Source organism: Leuciscus leuciscus (genome assembly GCF_965113295.1).
Source record: "Leuciscus leuciscus genome assembly, chromosome: 4".
Classification (NCBI taxonomy): domain Eukaryota; kingdom Metazoa; phylum Chordata; class Actinopteri; order Cypriniformes; family Leuciscidae; genus Leuciscus; species Leuciscus leuciscus.
In genome coordinates this window covers 17,979,230-17,998,486 of record NC_138728.1, presented here as the reverse complement: position 1 = coordinate 17,998,486, position 19,257 = coordinate 17,979,230, and the positions used below count along the sequence as shown (strand labels likewise).

At 36.0% G+C, this 19,257-nt stretch overlaps 2 protein-coding genes across 2 annotated transcripts; one reads left to right on the top strand and one right to left on the bottom strand.

Moving 5' to 3' along the window:
• Positions 1 to 444: 444 nt before the first annotated feature.
• orc5 (origin recognition complex, subunit 5) lies at positions 445 to 17,229 on the top strand. Its single transcript, XM_082168274.1, has 17 exons — positions 445 to 584; positions 890 to 1,006; positions 2,151 to 2,243; positions 3,257 to 3,442; positions 4,657 to 4,731; positions 4,957 to 5,068; positions 6,612 to 6,742; positions 6,940 to 6,988; positions 7,336 to 7,426; positions 7,525 to 7,577; positions 8,899 to 9,011; positions 9,149 to 9,196; positions 9,300 to 9,410; positions 10,046 to 10,158; positions 10,413 to 11,376; positions 14,437 to 14,550; positions 16,644 to 17,229. The coding sequence occupies exons 2-15, from the start codon at positions 893 to 895 to the stop codon at positions 10,456 to 10,458; spliced, it is 1,335 nt and encodes a 444-aa protein (XP_082024400.1). The 5' UTR covers positions 445 to 584; positions 890 to 892; the 3' UTR covers positions 10,459 to 11,376; positions 14,437 to 14,550; positions 16,644 to 17,229.
• On the bottom strand, positions 11,370 to 16,676 carry guca1aa (guanylate cyclase activator 1Aa; the record flags this gene model as incomplete). Its single annotated transcript, XM_082168328.1, has 4 exons — positions 11,370 to 12,910; positions 13,014 to 13,107; positions 13,203 to 13,352; positions 16,479 to 16,676. 4 exons carry the CDS (start codon positions 16,674 to 16,676, stop codon positions 12,783 to 12,785), a joined length of 570 nt encoding a protein of 189 aa, XP_082024454.1. The 3' UTR covers positions 11,370 to 12,782.
• Positions 17,230 to 19,257: the final 2,028 nt, after the last annotated feature.

The following is a 19,257-nucleotide window of genomic DNA, read 5'->3' as shown; positions in this document are numbered from 1 at the left end:
TTACTGGCTTAACGGCGTACCACTGCTCCATCCGATTTAATCCCGAGCGCACATCGCAAAGCAATAAAACACATTACAGCTGACCACAGTGATGTCGCGTGAGTGAATAAACGCTGGGATGAGATTCATGCCGAGCGTGTAGATCTCAATGAGACGCGCTCGTTGGGATGATGGAGATGGCTCGAGCGAACAGCGCAGATTTCTTCTGGCACACCCGAATATTCCAATAGAGTCTGCGTCTGTCTGTCACTCTCCCGTCCGCATAGCAGCTAGAGAGAAGAGAAGCTGGCGATAAATTCTCCAAAATTATGTCTGCTCTTTTTTTGTTTACTTTGACGCTGATGAGTATATAGATTCTCGATTTTAAACGTTTAAAAAAATTAATTCAAGAGCGTTATGATTTAAAACGCTAAGAACTACAAATCCCACACCCGTTCCGGAAGTGACGCACACTCTTGACGTCGACTAGTGAACCGCGCGGGGAAACTGATGTGAAGTTTATCCTGCAGCAAAGGATTTCTGTGTCTCGAAAACTGAAAGATAAAATCAGTAATTTCTCATTAAAACATCTGCTCCAGTAATAGGTATTTATTTAGCTTGTTTTGACTAGTTTCTTTTGGAAAGTGTCGTATATTTACGCTTTGCTACTTTGAACACGTGTAAATATTATCACACAGAATGTGTTCTTGTAGTTTTAGTTATTATTGGTTTATATGTATGCATCAGCTGAACGGCTGTGCGTCGAGTCTCTGTCCTTTTCAGTGTTTTTCGCCGTTTAGTTTAAAGACCCCTGCGTTCTGCGCCTTTACGTTAATGCACAGTTGTCTAGAATACTAAACACTACCGCATATGTTTAACATTACTAATACAGATGTTTTATTATAACCAGAGGATGTCTGTGACGCTGCAGTGTGCTGGTTACCCTGAGGACACACTGCGCTCTCTGGCTGACAGACTGCCGTGCAGGGAGACACAGGTGACGTCACTGCTGTCACTCATGGGACAGGTGAGTGAAATACCTGTACAAGAGATTGATACAAACTGCACTTTTTGTAAAAGCACTCAGAGACTATAGTGCATTTCTTTTTGGCTTTGCCAATATTTCGAATTATTGTGGAAAGATTTTTCAAGTAGGGGTAGTTATTAAGACAAAGATTTGTCTTTACTTTAGGAAAATGTTTGGATTAAATTTACAGAAAAACAAAACTTTTTGTTAAAATTTTATATACATATATGTACATTTTCAAATCGCAAGTCAGAAACCTCTTTTCTATGCATTGCTTTGGTACGGTTTCTATCACATGTAACAAAAAGGCTTTAAAAACAATTGAAATAATATCTATTGCGATCTTTCTTAAACCCATATATATTTACATGTATACCTTTTTTCTCTCTTGTTTATTTCTTCCGTTTTGAGACTGCTTCGTTTATACAATGTTCTCAATAAAAAAGTAAAATGCCTATATTATATTATAGTATAATATAATATGTTATGTTATTATTGTGTAAAGCTGTTTTACATGGCTATTTTTATATATTTGCTGCTCAAGAAACATTTTTGATTATTATCAATGTTGAAAACAGTTCTTTGATGAATAGAAAGTTTAAAAGAACAGTATTTATCTGAAATTGAAAACTTTTATAACATTATGCACTGCCATTCAAAAGTTTGGGGTCAGTAAAAATTTAACATTTTAGAGGAAGGAAATTAAAGAAATTAATACTTTTATTCAGCAAGGATTCATTAAATTGATCATAAGTGACAGTAAAGACATTTTGTAATCTTACAAAAGATTTTTATTTCAGATAAATGCTGTTCTTTGAACTTTTTATTCATCAAAGAATCCTGAAAAAAATAGTTCTGTTTTTACAATTTATAAAAATAAGACATGTTATTGAGCTGCAAATCAGCATATTAGAATGATTTCTGAAGGATCATGTGACACCGAAGACTGGAGCAATGATGCTGAAAATTCAGCTTTGCCATCACAGGAATAAATTACATTTTAAAATAAATTCATATTGTAGACAGTTATTTTAAATAGTAGAAATATTTCACAATATTACTGTTTTTGCTGTATTTTGGATAATTTTACTTTAGTGTACCATGCAGAGTTAATGTTAGCTGTTGTTACTCTGTCTCTTAACAGCCAGATCAATACAGTTATCCTTCAATCTTCATCTATGGCCACAGAGCAACAGGAAAGAGTCATGTGGTGCTCAGCATCATGAAAGATCTGGAGGTAAGATGGTGAAAATGGATCATTTGGAAAGGTCTATTCAGATTTGAAAAGTCGTGAAGTGATTGCAGTAGTGATTGAAAATCTGGGTTTGTTAAAGGGATAGTTCACTTTGAAATACATTTTTGGTATGTTTTAGCTTACCTCAAGGGCATCCAAGATGTAGGTGTCTTTTTTTCCGCAGTAGTTTCAATTTTGATATTTTTAGGTCAAACAGTTCTTGTCTGTCAGTCATATAATGCAGGTCGATGGTCACTGTCTCAAAGAGCATGCACAGAGTCCAAATTAAACAATTCCCCATCGTAAGTACACATTGATGGCCTAAGACACGAAACGAGCGGTTTGTGTGAGAAAACGAACAGTATTTATATCGTTTTTACCACTTATACACAGCCATGTCCAAGTGATCTGATCTGACGTGTACGCAGACTGGTGCATAGATATATACACTAGATGTCGCCTTGTCTACGGCAGTTCATTGGAACGAATGTCTTTAAGGCGACATCTAGTGTATATATCTATGCACCAGTCTGCGTACACGTCAGATCAGATCACTTGGACATGGCTGTGTATAAGTGGTAAAAACAATATAAATACTGTTCGTTTTCTCACACAAACCGCTCGTTTCGTGTCTTAGGCCATCAATGTGTACTTACGATGGGGAATTGTTTCATTTGGACGACGGGGAATTGTTTTAATTTGGACTTCTCTGTGCATGCTCTTTGAGACAGTGACCATAGACCTGCATTATATGACTGACAGACAAGAACGATTTGACCTAAAAATATCAAAATTGAAACTACTGCGGAAAAAAAGACACCTACATCTTGGATGCCCTTGAGGTAAGCTAAAACATACCAAAAATTAATTTCAAAGTGAACTATCCCTTTAACTGAAGGTTCCAGCTTGAATTCAGGTTAAGAATTTTTCCTATATTAAGTGTATTGCAAGTTGAGTAAAAGTGTTTGCGTAATGAGAAATAAGTGAACGACATTGAGCGTGTGTTTTTTGTGCAGCTCCCCCATGCTTCAGTGGACTGTGTAGAGTGTGTGTCCGGTGGACTGCTTTTTCACCAGGTGTTGTCTGCCTTTTTCGGGCCAGATTCTGCAGCATTGCTCCCTCGTTGCCCGTCTTTGTCAGATTTTGTGCGACTGTACAAACAGATGAGCTCCAGCACACCTGCTACACAGACACGCTATATAGTGAGTTTTCATTTCATTTGTCATCATAATGTATATTGCTTTTGTTTATGTTTGCAGATTTGTCAGCAGTGTCTGTTTAGAGTTAACACTTTAATGAAATGCTCTATCCAGCTTATTCCCACGCCCTGTGACGCTTTGCGCGAATTATGGGTGTAACTTCCATTAAGCTGTAAACAATCAGTGAAAACTAAAGGCTCGCTCTATGAACGCAATACGTTAAAAAAAGCGTCACAATGAGATGACATTAATCTACTCACCCTTCAACCATCTAACATTAAAAGGAAATTTAAAGGTGCATTGCGCAAGTCTCTGAGTTTTTGCAGAACTATGCCCCCTCTGGCGGCAAGCGAAACTGCAACAACAAAAGTTTTATTTTTTTTTATTTTTATCTTACGTGGAGTTTGCGTTGGTGTTTGAAATGAACTACAAGCCGGTCTCTTAGAATCCATCTTCTACGGAGAATGGCGGCGAATACACAAACCTGCCAGACAGCCAGGTGAGCGTGCCGTGAACGCGCATGACGTCACGCCCAGTCTCAAATTCCGACCCGAATCCCTCTTATTTATTTTACTGTACAGGATTATAGAGACAATCGCAGTGATCAGAGAAGGGCTCATTCAGCCCATCAGGCAATTGTTTAAGCATGTATGGATTAGAAAACGGGTATTTTTAACATGAAAAGTTGCGCAATGCACCTTTAAAAGTGTAAAAGCATCAACAAGGTATTTCAACAGACCAAATAACCCCAAAAGCGCGAGTCTTTCCACAGCAATAACGGACGGGTTAAATGTCACTCTATGTAACTTATGTTGCCTTAATAAAAAATGTTCATTAACTTCAGCATTAGCAGCGACTGAAAAGACCTCTTGCCATAGATATTCTTGTTATAACATGTCACGTTAAAATAACAAGTATAACGTTATTCTCATGATGTATGAAAATAAATCATGAAGGAAAATTGACAGCTCATCCAATCAAACTGACGGATCAGCTTTATTTGTAGGGCAACCTTATGATTTGAAATGATTTGTTTCAGCCTTTTTGAATGGAAGTTCCCCAAACCGGAAGTGCCATCCATAATTCAAAACGCGGTAAGGTCGTCAGGAATAAGGTGGATAAACACATTGTTTTTAGGTTGGTGAAGTTATTATTTAAGATGTGCATTGATGTGTAGCCATGACATGATGCTTCAAGGTTATATAATATCCCTGTAGATTCTGGACAGAGCCGAGCGCATGAGAGATATGGATTTCAGCCTGCTTCCTGCTCTTCTGCGTCTACAGGAACTGGTATACACTCAATCTTAATAATGTTTATTACATTAGTAAGAACAGAGTTACAAGCTCTGTTTGTGTTATAAGAGGATGAGTTGTGTTTTGAATGTTTTGCATTTATATATTACAGGTGCCATTCTTTTGTCATATTTCTTCATCTGACTTCTTTGTGCAGTTTTTATCGTGCAATAGTGAATATCCAAACTTCTGGCTATTCATCCTTTTTTCTCTTTGTGGCAGGTAAATGATAATGTGACTGTTATCTTGCTCAGCGTGATTGTGTGGGAAAAGTTTCGGCCCAACACTGGCTGCTTTGAACCTTTGCTCTTTCATTTTCCAGACTATAGTAAAGGTAAGAGGGAACAGGAAGCAAATGACAAATGATTATGTAATAACGAGCTCTCCAGCGTGTTCATGTAAATATGAATGAAGATCAGATTTGTCAATGGCCCCAGGGTTTATATAACAACGATGATTTCGCTTGAAACGTCACATTTGTGATGAGATTAAAATTGCAAGTGCATGTTATGGGCTTTTTTAGGCTTCAATCACACATTCACAAAATCAGAGACTTTCACCTGAGATGATGTGCAAACAGAAGGGATGAAGCGAAATGAAAATTCTGAATATGATGAAACATAATACCGAACACGATTTGCACATTTTCCCCCATTTATTTTGCCAATTTTTTTCCACCATTGCATATATTAAATAAAATGCTTTTTACTTTTTTGTCTTGCTTTTCAAAGAAAAATCAATTACAAATTAGTAAAAAAAAAAAAAATGTTGGCCGCCTTTGAGCCCCCCTTGCCTATTATGCCTAAAGGCCCGGTTCCAGAATCAAATCACAGAGGGTGCTTCTGAATCACTGAGGGTGCTCTAGTAAAGTGCAGATGTAGGCTAAGCAACGGCTCCACCATAGCAGTGTACAGTGAGACATTTAAGATTATTTAGAATTTCAAAAATATTATTTTTCTATAAATCTATTAGTCTACCTTTAAAATGCTTTAATGCATTACTATTTTAACATGTCATATTTCTGTCCCATGCAGAGTGAATCCAGCATTTATGTAGATCATAGTCACTTCCGAAACTTTGCAGCATGCAGTTGGCAGCATGAAAAACAATAGTTTTACTCAATGGATTATATATAGGCTGTAGTAGCCTCAAAAGCAAAGACCGCTCCTTTTACAATCACTTAGCGCTGTCGCTTTGTCAGTTCACCGCAATCTCACAAAGTTCAATGAAGCTGCCAACAATGCACAATAAATCTCTTGCTTACATCGTGTCTACACTTTGTTAATGAGAGGTTTTGCGCACCTGCATAACTCAGCACTGAATAAAAACTGGCGTTTTAAGCTGTGAGTGGATTTAACTAACTTAAACACCATTGCGTTCAAGAGATCAACAATTATGTTTGTGATTGGCTACACTGCTCACCGCTGCAAAAACACGTTTTTTGCACGTATTTGACATTCTCCAGAGCGCAAACACAAATATGCACTGGAGCATTTGCCAAATCTGTTTCGCTAATATATTATTACAGTATCAACTGAGGGTGCGCTTGCTTGCATTTGAGTGTGCTTGGACAATTCAGCACAAAAGTGTCTGCAAATGTCTGCATTTTTACGTCATTCTCGGACACTTTAAAATGCTTCCACACTGTGACATGTTTACTGCATTTAAAGCGTGTGCGCCTCTCACACACGCTGGTTGCTATTTGATCGCGTCAAAAACGTCATTGTTAGGTCAAATTAAAGAGCTTTTTTTGCTATTTTTGGCCGAATAATTTTGGTTGCCGAACATTCGATGCATCCCTATCAAACAGGGTCGATGACATACTTCATATTGGATGGATGAAACGTTTCTAAAAACCTGTTTTTCTGTTCCCTCAGCGGAGCTTGTGCAGGTTCTGTCTCGGGATCATCACCCATCCTACACACCTGAACTCTACGCTTCCTACATAAACATCCTGCTGGGGGTCTTCTTCTCAGTGTGCAGGGATCTAAGGGAGCTCAGGCACCTGGTGAGATCACACGTCCTTTAAATTGTCTGAGTCTATAAAAGGAGCAGTTATTTTGTGACAGAAGAATTTTATGATGTAGAAGGTGCTCATAAACCAGTAAAAAGTGTTTTTGCATCTTTCACCCACTTCACAAAGTCAGAATAAACTAAGTAGTGCTAAATTGCTTTATATATTTACTATAATTTGTATTTAAACAGGCTGTCTTGAATTTCTCAAAGTTTTGTGAACCCCTGGAGAAAGGAGAAGGTAAAATATTTAAATTCAGCCGAAATATACATTTTTTTCCATTTAAACACATATTTTTACTTTACTATTGAACAAAAATGTGTCTAAAAAAGCTGTTCATTTCTATACAATGAAAGTGCATGGGGACTGGGACTGTTAAACTTCAAAAATGAGAAAAAGGCACCAATAAAGTAGCCCATCCATCTTCTGAAGCCATATGACACTATGTGTGATGGACGCACCAAACAATTGTTATAAACTGAAATTATTGACTATTCATTTAAAATTTTGGTTAACCTGTCCCTTTAAATGCTAAACTTTTTGTGTCAGTATACAGAGTTTGAAATCATCTTTTTTGTTTCCTTCAGCCAAAGAGAGTGATATTCACAAGTTATGGAAAAACATTGAGCCCCATCTGCACCGAGCCATGCAGACGGTTTACCTCCGAGAGGTGTCCAGGTCTGTTAGTGCTGTGTGATTTCTCACAGTTGAGATTGTGCTTGAGCTGTGTGTCATCAGTCACTGACTGTTTGTGTGTTTGGCTTTACTGCATTCAGCATGCAGTGGGAGCAGCAGCAGATGGACGAGAAGGAGGCCACAACGCTCAGAGGTACACAGACAGACACACACACACACTCTGCATGTTCAGACAGTCATGCCCTCTCAGACCATCTGCTGGCGTTGCACAGAGCTGCAAAAAAATCGGATAGAGTGCCAAGATTTCTACTTATATCTATCCTCTGACAGCACATTATCTGATGGGCTGCCCTGATGAGTCATTTCACAATGATTTTGGTAGTGGTGGGTTTTGTGGTGGGTTTAGTGTTCATTACATTCAAAGTTAAGTTTCAATAGAAATGACATTAAAGTTTATTTTAGTCAGAACATTTGGCAGTAACCATATTTCAAAAGACAATAGAAGTAATTATGAAATGACATATAAAGATGTATATAAAGACTCTTTAGAGTCCTACTCTAAAGTTCAGCTATTTGCATTTAATAAAAATGTTAACTATTAAATGCACAATACGTAAGATTTTTGGATTAAAATATCCAATAAACCACTAGAACAATATTATATATTTTGTTGACTTGTGTACTTACATTATCCCAAATGTTTAAATCCAGAGAAATAAGCAATTTTAACCAGGACACAGACTGTGTCCATGCGTCGCCTATTAATGACATCATACCTGCGTTACCCTGGATTTCTGTTTTTATTTTGCAGAAACCATGGAAACACCAAAGACGCTTTAATATATTGTTTGTTTTATTAGATAGGTGAGCAACTGTTTGGATACATTCATTGACAGAAAACGAATCATTGTTATATAGCTCAACATATTCGCACAGAGTAGCATTCTAACTTCCAACGCTGCGCTACCCCACATACGCATTACTGGAAGAAGCATTCTCTCGAGTCGTGTGTCGTGCTTGTCTCTCATTAGCAAACGCTCCAGTGGCCTCGTTCCGCTCCAGCGGCTTTCAGCCCCACCCTGCTTCATACTACAGTAAAGTTAATAAATCATTAATACATTAGCTCATCCATGAACATGATTTCTACCCGAGTCCCGTCGGATTCTCTTCCACCGGCTGTAGAGGTAAAGACAACAACTCCCATGATTCCGCGAAATCATGGCGTCATCAAGCTACGCCTTCGTTTTGAATAAGCGACCTCCAGTGGCTAAAATATGCATATTATGCCATTTTCATTCAATTCTAAATAACATGAAATTAAGTGTCCAAAAACATTACGTTCATTTTGTAAATCTATATTAAGTACTCATTTCTTAATTTGTTAACAATTTTTGTTAATAGCAAATGGAATTTGAGACTGCTCTTGATTTATTAATCTGTATCCTTTTGACCAATGGAAATCAATTCCCTTTGCTGATATCAGCCCAATGAGAAGTCTCTTTCTCCTCCTGTAGGTTTATCAGCACACGCTCACATAGAGCTGCCGTATTACTCCAAGTTTCTGCTGATTGCTGCGTACCTGGCATCCTTTAACCCTGCCCGCACAGATCGACGCTTCTTCCTCAAGGTTTATTACAGCTTTCTGATCCCCTCTTTATCATCTAAACATGACTTTTCAGTCCAAAAGAGATCTTACTGAATCATGATTGCACATTCATGAATCATCTGATTACTAAAGAAAAGCGTTTTTTCCCCTTCCTTTAGAATCACGGGAAAATAAGAAAGACCAATTTCTTGAAGAAACATGAGAAGGTGAGGTGTTTCTCCTGTTGTTTATTGTTCATGACTATTCTTTCTGCAGGTTTATTAATGTCATCTGTCTTTTTTTCTCTCTGATTTTGTCTTTCTGCTACAGACTAGTAACCATCTGTTGGGGCCGAAGCCTTTTCCTCTTGACAGACTGTTGGCCATATTCTACAGTGTGGTTGATAGCAGAGTTGCACCTACAGCTAGTGTCTTCTCACAGGTAATTTCATTTGAGCAAATCATAAGGTTTGGCATATAAATTGTGTTTCAGATAATAACAAGCTATGCCATTCATGTCAATTAGCTCAGGCAAGACAATAAGATATATTGTCTTGTATGCAATGTGGCAGCAAAAGCAAGTCTTGGAATCATGTTGGACACTGGGAGGCAGTGTTTCATCTTTCTTTATTTTCATAAAGCATTTATTTTCTCAAAACTATGTTATTAGTTTGCTCTTATTGTATGTAGGGCTCCTACAGTCATGACAAATATCAGGTTTATCCATTTTAAAATTGTGATTTCCAGGCCTCATTAAAATCTTGAGAATTTTCTGTATTTATTTCTTTTGTGTTGTAAAATCATTCATAGGTTAGATATTGCTCTTTGTAAGTGCTTGTGTATGTCTGTTTTTCAAGGTTAACTTGATTCTAATTATTCTCATAATAATAATTTTCATATGGGGCACAAATTGATCTTCAAGGTTTTTGGCGGCTCAGAAAACTGAATAACCTGAACTTGAACTTGAACTTCAGTCAAACATTATGACATTTTGTTAAATAAACATTATCATTCAAAGATAATATATAAAGTCATGATACTATATAGAAGTACAGTCGTTTGCTTTCTGTTTTACAGATTTCGTCTCTAGTTACTCTGCAGCTTCTCTCTCAGGTGGGGCACGATGACCAGCTGGACTCACCCAAATACAAATGTGCCGTTTCTCTGGACTTCATTCTTGCAATCTCCAGGTGTGTGAGTGTGAGATGGATAGACCTTTTGACCTTGTATTGTAACATCCGCCTCTGTGATCAGATTTCGAGTGGAGGATGTCTATGTCAATGTGTTACTCCTTCACAAAACTGCTCTTGTATTTGGTTCTTCTGACCATCTTATTTCCTAAAATGGATATTAATTCCAGGTGTAAATGGGGGTCTTTGATTTGGTTTACTAACCTTTAGCTGCACATCTAATAGTTTGTTTCTCTTTATTTTCTTCATCCTAGAACTGTAAGCTTCGATGTGGAGCGGTATCTGTATGACTTCCTGTGAGCCTGCTGCAGTGGATATGAAGCTGGCATCTGATCAGGCAAAATCACTTGGGATTACTTGAATGGACTGCAGGATGAATAAATGATGTTGCGGGAACTTCCTGCATTCATTAGTCTAACCAGAAAATACTCATCCCTCCAAGGGAAATTTGATGGGTTTGGTGTGTTATTATGTGACAAGTTAAAATTGTTCTAATAAAAACTGTATATTTTGTTATAATAATGGGTCCAATTTACTTTTCATGCACTATTGTTCAAAAGTTTGGGTCAGTAAGTTTTTTTTAATTTTTTAAGTTAAGTTACTAAGGCTGCATTTTTTTTAATCAAAAACAGTATAACCAATTATATTGTGATATGCTGTCTTTTAAAATGTATTAAAATTTAATTAGTGTAATTTCTGCAGTTAAAAAAACAACATTTATTGTCACATTTGATCAATTTAATGCGTCATTGCTAATGTTTTTAAAAATATATATATTTTACTGTAAGATAAGGTGGTTTGGTACATAATGTGTGTTATGTGCTCTAATGACAGGTACAAGCTCTACTTCTAATTGATTGTACCAAATAATAATTCATATGTATCAGGCTTTATTCCCATCTGCTGATGTTCATGCGATGTTTTTGCATCATGGAACCTGGCATAACATCTCTCCCAGGATTCATGGTACTACCACAGTTGCACACAATCCTTCAACCACGTTTAAATGATCGATGCATCTATATTACAAATATGTCTTGTGTTATTTGGATCCTTTGCAGAAGGGTAGCTCAGCTCAGAGGACTGACCTCCTTATCCTTTTGCAACAAGATGGCAAAGCTGGCATGAATACCAATCACCCTCTCTGACGTAGGCAAACAACCCAGAATGACAAACAAATGAGGATCTGGGAGAAAGGAACTGTGGGTGCAGTGGAGTGTAAGTGATTGATTGAAATGTAGGTTTTTAGAAATTGTGGTCTGCTAATTCAGCTTTTGAGAGGTAGCTGATGCTGCGTCTGACTCACGAGGTCTCTATGGTAATAGATTGCGGTTGTCATAGAAACTGAGGTGTCATAGAACTGGTCCACGGTTAAAAAGGCTCCAAATGTGACTCGTGTTTTCACAAGATGACGTAGTCTGGATAGAAGACGGGGGCTTGAGACACAAAGGGTCATTTTGGTGTCAGCAGTTAACTAATTCATGCATGAACTTGAATAAACACCTCATGTTTCAGTTATTATGTCTTTAATGTAGAAATGGAAGCACAAGCAGTACATTAACAAGCTTATGGTAGGTCCTGTAGTCCTACAACAGAAGGCACCTTCATAATGTCTATACCAATGCAGAACAAGCCATGTCCTTTCTTATATACACTGCAGAAACTAAAATATGCAAGCTTTAAATATAGTATGCACGTATCTTTTAAAAAAGTAAACATTCCTGACATGACAGAGTTTGACACGCAGCGTAATACTTCATCTAGATCTATTTTAACAAACGTTTTCTTGAATTTGTTTTAATATTCAAATAATAGGTCATTTATTCTTGACCTTTTTATTAACTGAGACACTAAATCACATTTAAAATGCTCTAAAATACTTTGAAAATGGCAAAAAAAGATAAAATTATTAAAAACGGTGACCCTTTACATTACCAAAAATACACACCTTCCCTTGAACATTCATTAAAAAAAAAATACTTTAAAGTGGACATACACTTTTGTTCAAAAGATCGGGGTCAGTAAGAATTTTTTTTTTTTTTTACAGGAATGTCTAATTTTATTGAGCAAGGACACTAAGTTGATCAAATTTGAAGACAAAGACATTTACATTGTTGCACAAGATTTCGGTTTCTAATAAATGCTGTTATTTTGAACTTTCTCAAAACAATTGGAAAACTATTCATCAGTTTCCACAATAAATAAAAAAATGTGTCCTTAGTGAGCATAAGAGACTTCTTTCAAAGACGTCAGGCCCACGAAATCTTCCCATCCACAAACTTTTGAATAAAATGTATTTGTCAACTACCACTTATTAGTCAAATATTTATATGTCTATATATAAAGTCTTCTCTTTTTTTGCTAATAATAAAGTAATAAGAAAATAAAGCCCTCTAAATGCACATCCTGATTCTTTTCCCATGAATCCACTTTCTAGCAAGAAGGCTGTTTTTGGGAAACAGTCAGTATATTAGATGTGGGACGTCCCACATCAATTTAATCTCTTGGCCCTTTAACTTCTTTGTTTGAAATGATTGTGTTTTTAGGATTAGACAGAGGAGGTGAAGTTTGATGAGTGCAAGTTGCTCTTGTTTTCTGTTCGTGACACGGATATGGACAGTCTCTTATACGCTGTGTCTCCGGTTATGGATCATGGCCACTATGTGCGAGAGGTCTAAACTCTTCATCATCACCTCCATAAAGTCTTCATCACTGCGTGCCCCTGCTACAAACTCGTCCAGTGAAAGCTCCCCTGATGAATGGAGAAAAGTTCACAATCATGCCCTTTTAACAACTGAATTTCTCTCTTAATATTGGAAGCGTATCATTTCAGTGTGAGAGTTCATTGCACTCACCATCTCCGTTGACGTCAATCCTATCAAACACTCGGTTTGTGAAGTCCTCAGCGCTCACTTCCTGCGACTCACTTCCGTTGATGGCGCGGATGGCCTAACGTAAAATAAACCATTTTTATGAAGAGTACTATCATTTATTTTTATTCTCATAGCCGTCTAGTGCAGTTTTACTAATATTATCGTTCCTACCTTTATGATATTCAGGAGCTCGTGTCTGTCAATGCAGCCGTTGCCGTCAACATCATAAAGTCTGAAATACCAGCGCAGTTTGTGCTCCATCTTTCCTCTCATAACAAGACTGAGCGCAGCCACATACTCAATGAAGTCTATATAACCATCCTGCAAAAGAGATGAACTCTTTAAGAACATTTTAAGCAATGTTGAGACCACACCTCACTCAAGAAAAAAATAGGCCTAAATGTAAGATTGTACTTTAATTGCAAATTTAATATAATTTATAATTCCATCCATTTGGATTACACTATTTTAGCATACTAATAAACTTAATTTGCTAATATGAAACGGGTAAGACTTCTGTAATAGTATTAATAAACTGACGGTGCTTTAAATACTTATACATTAATAAATAGATTTTTTTTTAACTAATTGAATATTGTTTGTTGCTCTTTTTCACCAAGAACCGATTTATGCAGATTCTAAGCTATTTGAATAAATGCATTTTGAAATTATTATATAAAAAAAAATGTATGCAAATAGTTAAACTATGCAATGATTTTTTTGAGTGCAGAAATCTTAACAGTTGTATGTATGACTGACAAATATGCATTACATTAAGTTTATTTATTTATGTTAAAACTGTATTCCAAATGGATGTAAATTTGAAATGCAATTCAAATACATCTTAAATATAGGCCTACATATTTTTGAGTGCATGCTACGTTGTGAATGATGTAATACTATTTAAATATACTGTGTATAATGTCTGCTCTGGTTGGTTTGCTTCATGGCTTTATTCAAGGATTATGTTACATAGCAATGCAAGAAATTGATCAAGTACATTCAGGCCTGGTTTCACAGATGGCTTAGATTAAGCCAGGATTAGGCCGTAGTTCAATAAGGGTATTTAATTAGCTTTTATAAACGTGTCTTAGAAAAGAAAATATTACTGTTGTGCATCTTGAGACAAAACAATGGCATTGACATTTTTTAAGATATCTCAGATATGCATTTTAATCTGAGACTATCTTAAGCCTTGTCTGTGAAACCGGGGGCTGGGAAAAGAAAAGACTTTTGAGATCTATCCACCAATCAACATCCACATCTGGATCTATCCACGTTTTATTAAGTCAATTATAAAATGTTTATATTAGGTATGTGTTCCCACTTCCCACATTAATCTTTAAAGAATCCTAAAGCAACTGGATGCCCTTTGTTCTCTTCTCGTATGCTTGCACATATTTAGATGATGGAGGTGATGAGGATCACGATTAGGATGATGAGGGTGCCCTCTGGAGGATTACTGCCAATTCCAAGGTCTGCGACGGACACAGCCACTTGTCGCAGACATAATCCTCAGGTCAACACACTTTCCTCAAAATGTCACCTCTCTTTTTGGCACAACTGTCTAGGGCAGTGTTAGGGAGAAGGTCACGGGCAATGTAGGACTTGAGGTTTGTTCATGTGGATATTTTATTCTGCTTGTTTAATAGACATGCTTTAACTGGCATTAGTAGTCTATAAAAGCCTGGAAGTTTAACCATTTTTTTTCAATAAGGTTGCATTAGTTAACTTCTTTAGATAACATGAGCTAAGAATGAACTCTACTTCTACAACATTTATTAATCTTTATGTTAATTTTAACATTTACTAATACATTATTAAAATCTAATGTTGTATTTGTTAACATTAGTTAATGCAATAACATGAACAACTGGGTTTTAATTAACTAACATTAACAAAGATGAATAAATACAGTTACAAATGTATTGCTCATTGTTTGTTCATGTTAGTTAATACATTAACTAGTGATAACAAATGAGACCTTATTTTTAAGTGTTACCAAATGTTTCTAATTTCCTAGATAACATTTCTGTAGTCTTTGAGATATTTCTATTATAAAACAAATATCAGGATACTATAATGCAGGCACTCAATTATCTTCAATTTGTGCCACTTAATTATCAGAAATTGATCAATGAATTATACAATCAAGTATGAAATGTGTAATCATGGATGATTAATTGGATAAAAATAATTTCATATTTAAAAAATGTGAAATTCACTCAAATGATCATTATCGAACATAATAGCATACACTTTAACAGTTTATGATTGAGAATAAAGATAAAATTTAATTTTTTGGGGGGTATTTTGTCATCACCAAGTGGTTGATTTCATTTTTAATTTGTCTTTTGCTTGATCTATTATTGATTTCTCCCCGAGCGATGAGGGAGGCACAATCGTACAGTGAAGGGCAGAGATTTAGCTTGATGCGTATTGACAAACTCATATTTAATGGCATACTCATTAAATTCCATAATTAAGATATATCTTGGGAATCTTGTATAACATGCTCATATCAAGATAAAGCAACACTATCATGAGGCTTAAAACAGTTTTAATGCCAAAAATCCCATTGGGACCCAACTGTGAAAACAAGTTTTGACTTGGAGAAAACTAGTTGTTACGGCACGTGAATGGGATCGGATTCTATATCTCAAATCCAAATGTTAATCTCATAGATAAGCTCATTATTCATTGTATTAATATGATTCACTGTACATAGAAGCTGACATGAGGTGCCAAATATAGCACTATAAATATAGATCCAGACAACACAGTATGATCCGAGCTTTGCTCTGATCTGATTCAATAAATAGCAAACTCACGTGTGCTGACTTTCTGGACAGTGATTGATTTTATATATATATATATATATATATATATATATATATATATATATATATATATATATATATATATATATATATATACACACACACTACCGTCCCACACACTATATTTTTGAAAAGTCTCTTATACTCACCATGGATGCATTTATGTGGTAATAAAAATATAATAAACAGTAATATTGTGAAATATATTATTATAAATATATAAAAAGTTTTTTTTATGTTAATATGTTTTAAAATGTAGTATATTCCTGATGGCAAGGCTGAATTTTCAGCATCATAACTCCAGTCTTCAGTGTCACATGATCCTTCAGAAATCATAATATGCTGATTTGGTGCTCAAGAAACATTTTTGCATTATTATCAATGTTGAAAACAGTTGTGATACTTAATATTTGTGTGGAAACCGAGCCTCAAAACCAGTATATTATAGCCAACCTTTTAATAAAAACAGATAGCCTGCTTAAAATACTGCAGCTGTGCTGAAGCTGTCTTTGAAAGAACTATTGGCAGAAAGTTTTCAAAGGCATCCATCGCCAATTTTACTATCCACTCTGTTACTTTATATCTTGTTTTCTTGTCTTTCACTCACCTTGTTCATGTCAAACGTGCGGAACATCTGCTCGATGTAGGCATTGGCCTCTGGATCCAGACCTCTGAGCCCGAAGAACTGTTTGAACTCATGCAGCGTGAGCTGACCAGATGGACACTCAGTCATGAACTTCTTATACCACAGATGCATTTCAACGGCCTGCAGGTCGTCCACGGTGCTGCCCGTTGAATTCCCCATCACTAAACTGAGAATGGATTATTGAGGAGAGCTGGACTGGAGCTACTCTGCAGGATGCCCAACTGGTCTGCTGTGCAGGCGAGTGTTTCGCTTCTCACAGACACACGACACTGGGACCTAAGAAAGAGGTGGGCACCCTCAGGAGGCTTTTGTACCAGCCTGGGATCAGACACACCCCACCAACTCCGTCTTATTGATATTAACTTTGACTAATCCAGCTCACTGTGTATGTGAGGCTTAAGGATGACCATGGCTGGGATGACCATTGGTAATTGCATGTGAGATTGGGGACATGCTGACAAACGTTCCCATGTGACGGCCTGTGAACAGATGCAACTGCATCAGCATTTCTGGGCTTCTAATGAAAAGACAACTGACGTGAAAGTGTCTTATGCAAGTTGTTTCCAAATTTATTTTCAATGATATCGTCCAATGATGATATATTCATATAAATGCACATTAATAACAATTTTGAGGCATCATACTGCCATGGTAACGAGCTTCAGTCGATTTTTTCATTTAATCATACATGACAAAGTCTTTACAATAATTACATACTGACATTCATAGTCTTGCTAAACATTCCAAAGAATACATTTGAGAACATTATAGTGCCAAAATAAAATATAAAGAAATAGTATAATGCCAAAAATTCTTCACATTCTTCACATTAAATACATTGTTCAGTTTGTTAGCATTTGATTGTGACATTAGACACACCATATCCATATTATATTGGTCAGTATATATTCAACAATAATATTAGTAGTTGATACCGTTTAATAGTCTATAACAGGAATGAGATCTCAAGATATTAAGCCTATAAATACATTTAGAGATCCCAGAGATCCCAAATTTTCTCTCTTCTCAAGCTCAAACTATGTAAAGCTTGCTAGATCTGTTCAATCTTTTATAAAAAATAAATAAAAATAAAAATAAATTCATTACAGGGAAACTTTAACAGTCAATATTGTTATTTTATGAGGTTAGTAGTATTTTGTAGTCTCCCATTCTCCAGAAGCAGTGCTGGGTAGTAACTGATTACATGTGATATGGGTTACGTAATCAAAAAAATGAAGTACTTGTAATTTGATTATATTACATTTTAAAATACTCGTAATCAGACTACAGTTTATTGATTACATGTCATTCTCACAATGGCAGTAAATTATTCAATTAATTGATTCTACTTCTTTGTTATATTTTAAATTTTAATTTCTATAAAAGTCTACTGCTTATATATGTTAAGAAGATCTTCCAGGTTTGTGGAATTGCACACATGTAATGTTTAATGCACTTCATGTTGTTGATAATAAAGAATGGAATATATTTTCTTTCTCTTTTTGTATCAATATGGTACAAGATTATCAATTCAAATCAATGTTATAAACGAGTTAGGTCAAAAGTAATCTAAAAGTAATCAGAATACAGGACCTAAAATAAGTAATCTAGATTACATTACTAACTAACATTTTTGTAATGTAATGTGGAATCAGTAACAGACTACAATTTGTAAGTAATCTACCCAGCACTGTCCAGAAGTTTATCAAACTATGACAACCTCCGTTCAAGGTTAACTAAAATTGAAACTTATACATATATAATCTAAAATATAAACAAAAACTATAATAGTATATCAATGATACTAAAATAGCACTGCTCGCTTCTGAGAAGTCCTGAAATGTGAATGTAACCCATTAAAGCATCATATTTTGGAGCTGAATAACTTATCCCACTGAGTTTTCTCTGCTCAAACCGTATAATGTCCAATCGGACACATATGTGCTAATAGAAATGATGTCTCCCTCACTGCTAAACTGCATTCAGTGGATATAGAATGATTAATAAAGAACTTATAACACAAAAATAACACTGTTTAGTTTAGTAACTGTGAGGCAAAACGAGTTAGGATGTCCTTATCTAAATGTTTGCATTGTTTTTCCTTCCAGTAAAATACTGGTCTAGACTTGAAAAACAGGTGTTCAGTCTATCAGGTGTGGTTATAACACAGTGGTGGACTCTCCCTCAACCTCTCAACCTCTCTGCTTTGAGTGAGCCCTTTAAAGTGAACAGAAACTTTAGACTTGAAACGTACAAGTCAGAGAGTAGTACAGAAACACAGCATACTTAAACATGTACTGATGCAAGGATATTGTTCTCCTTGCATAGGATCCATAAAATCTGTTTCTTCGTGAAGTATTTTTATGCCTTTAAATTGTTCTCCTTTGAGTTCATAACAATGTCCTTCATAACAATGTCCTTCATCAGTCCGACTCGGTGTCGCTGCTGGAGAGCATTTCTATGGACGTCCTACTACTGCGTCTTCTGGTCAACCAATGTAGGCTCCTGTGAATGGATTGAAATACCCCTACTGTGCATCTGGAAATCATCGACGTCCACTTGATCACTTCCACAAAAAAGTTCACAGAACGAGATACAAAGCATACAAACACTGTGGCGTAGTGTGCCAACAGAAGGAGACTGCGTCCTAACTGTTTTCCGTAATTAATAATCATGTTAAGTTTTAAATCATGTCCTCCCATTCTGTTTTGAACCATTATGTAACTCCAAAACTAAACCC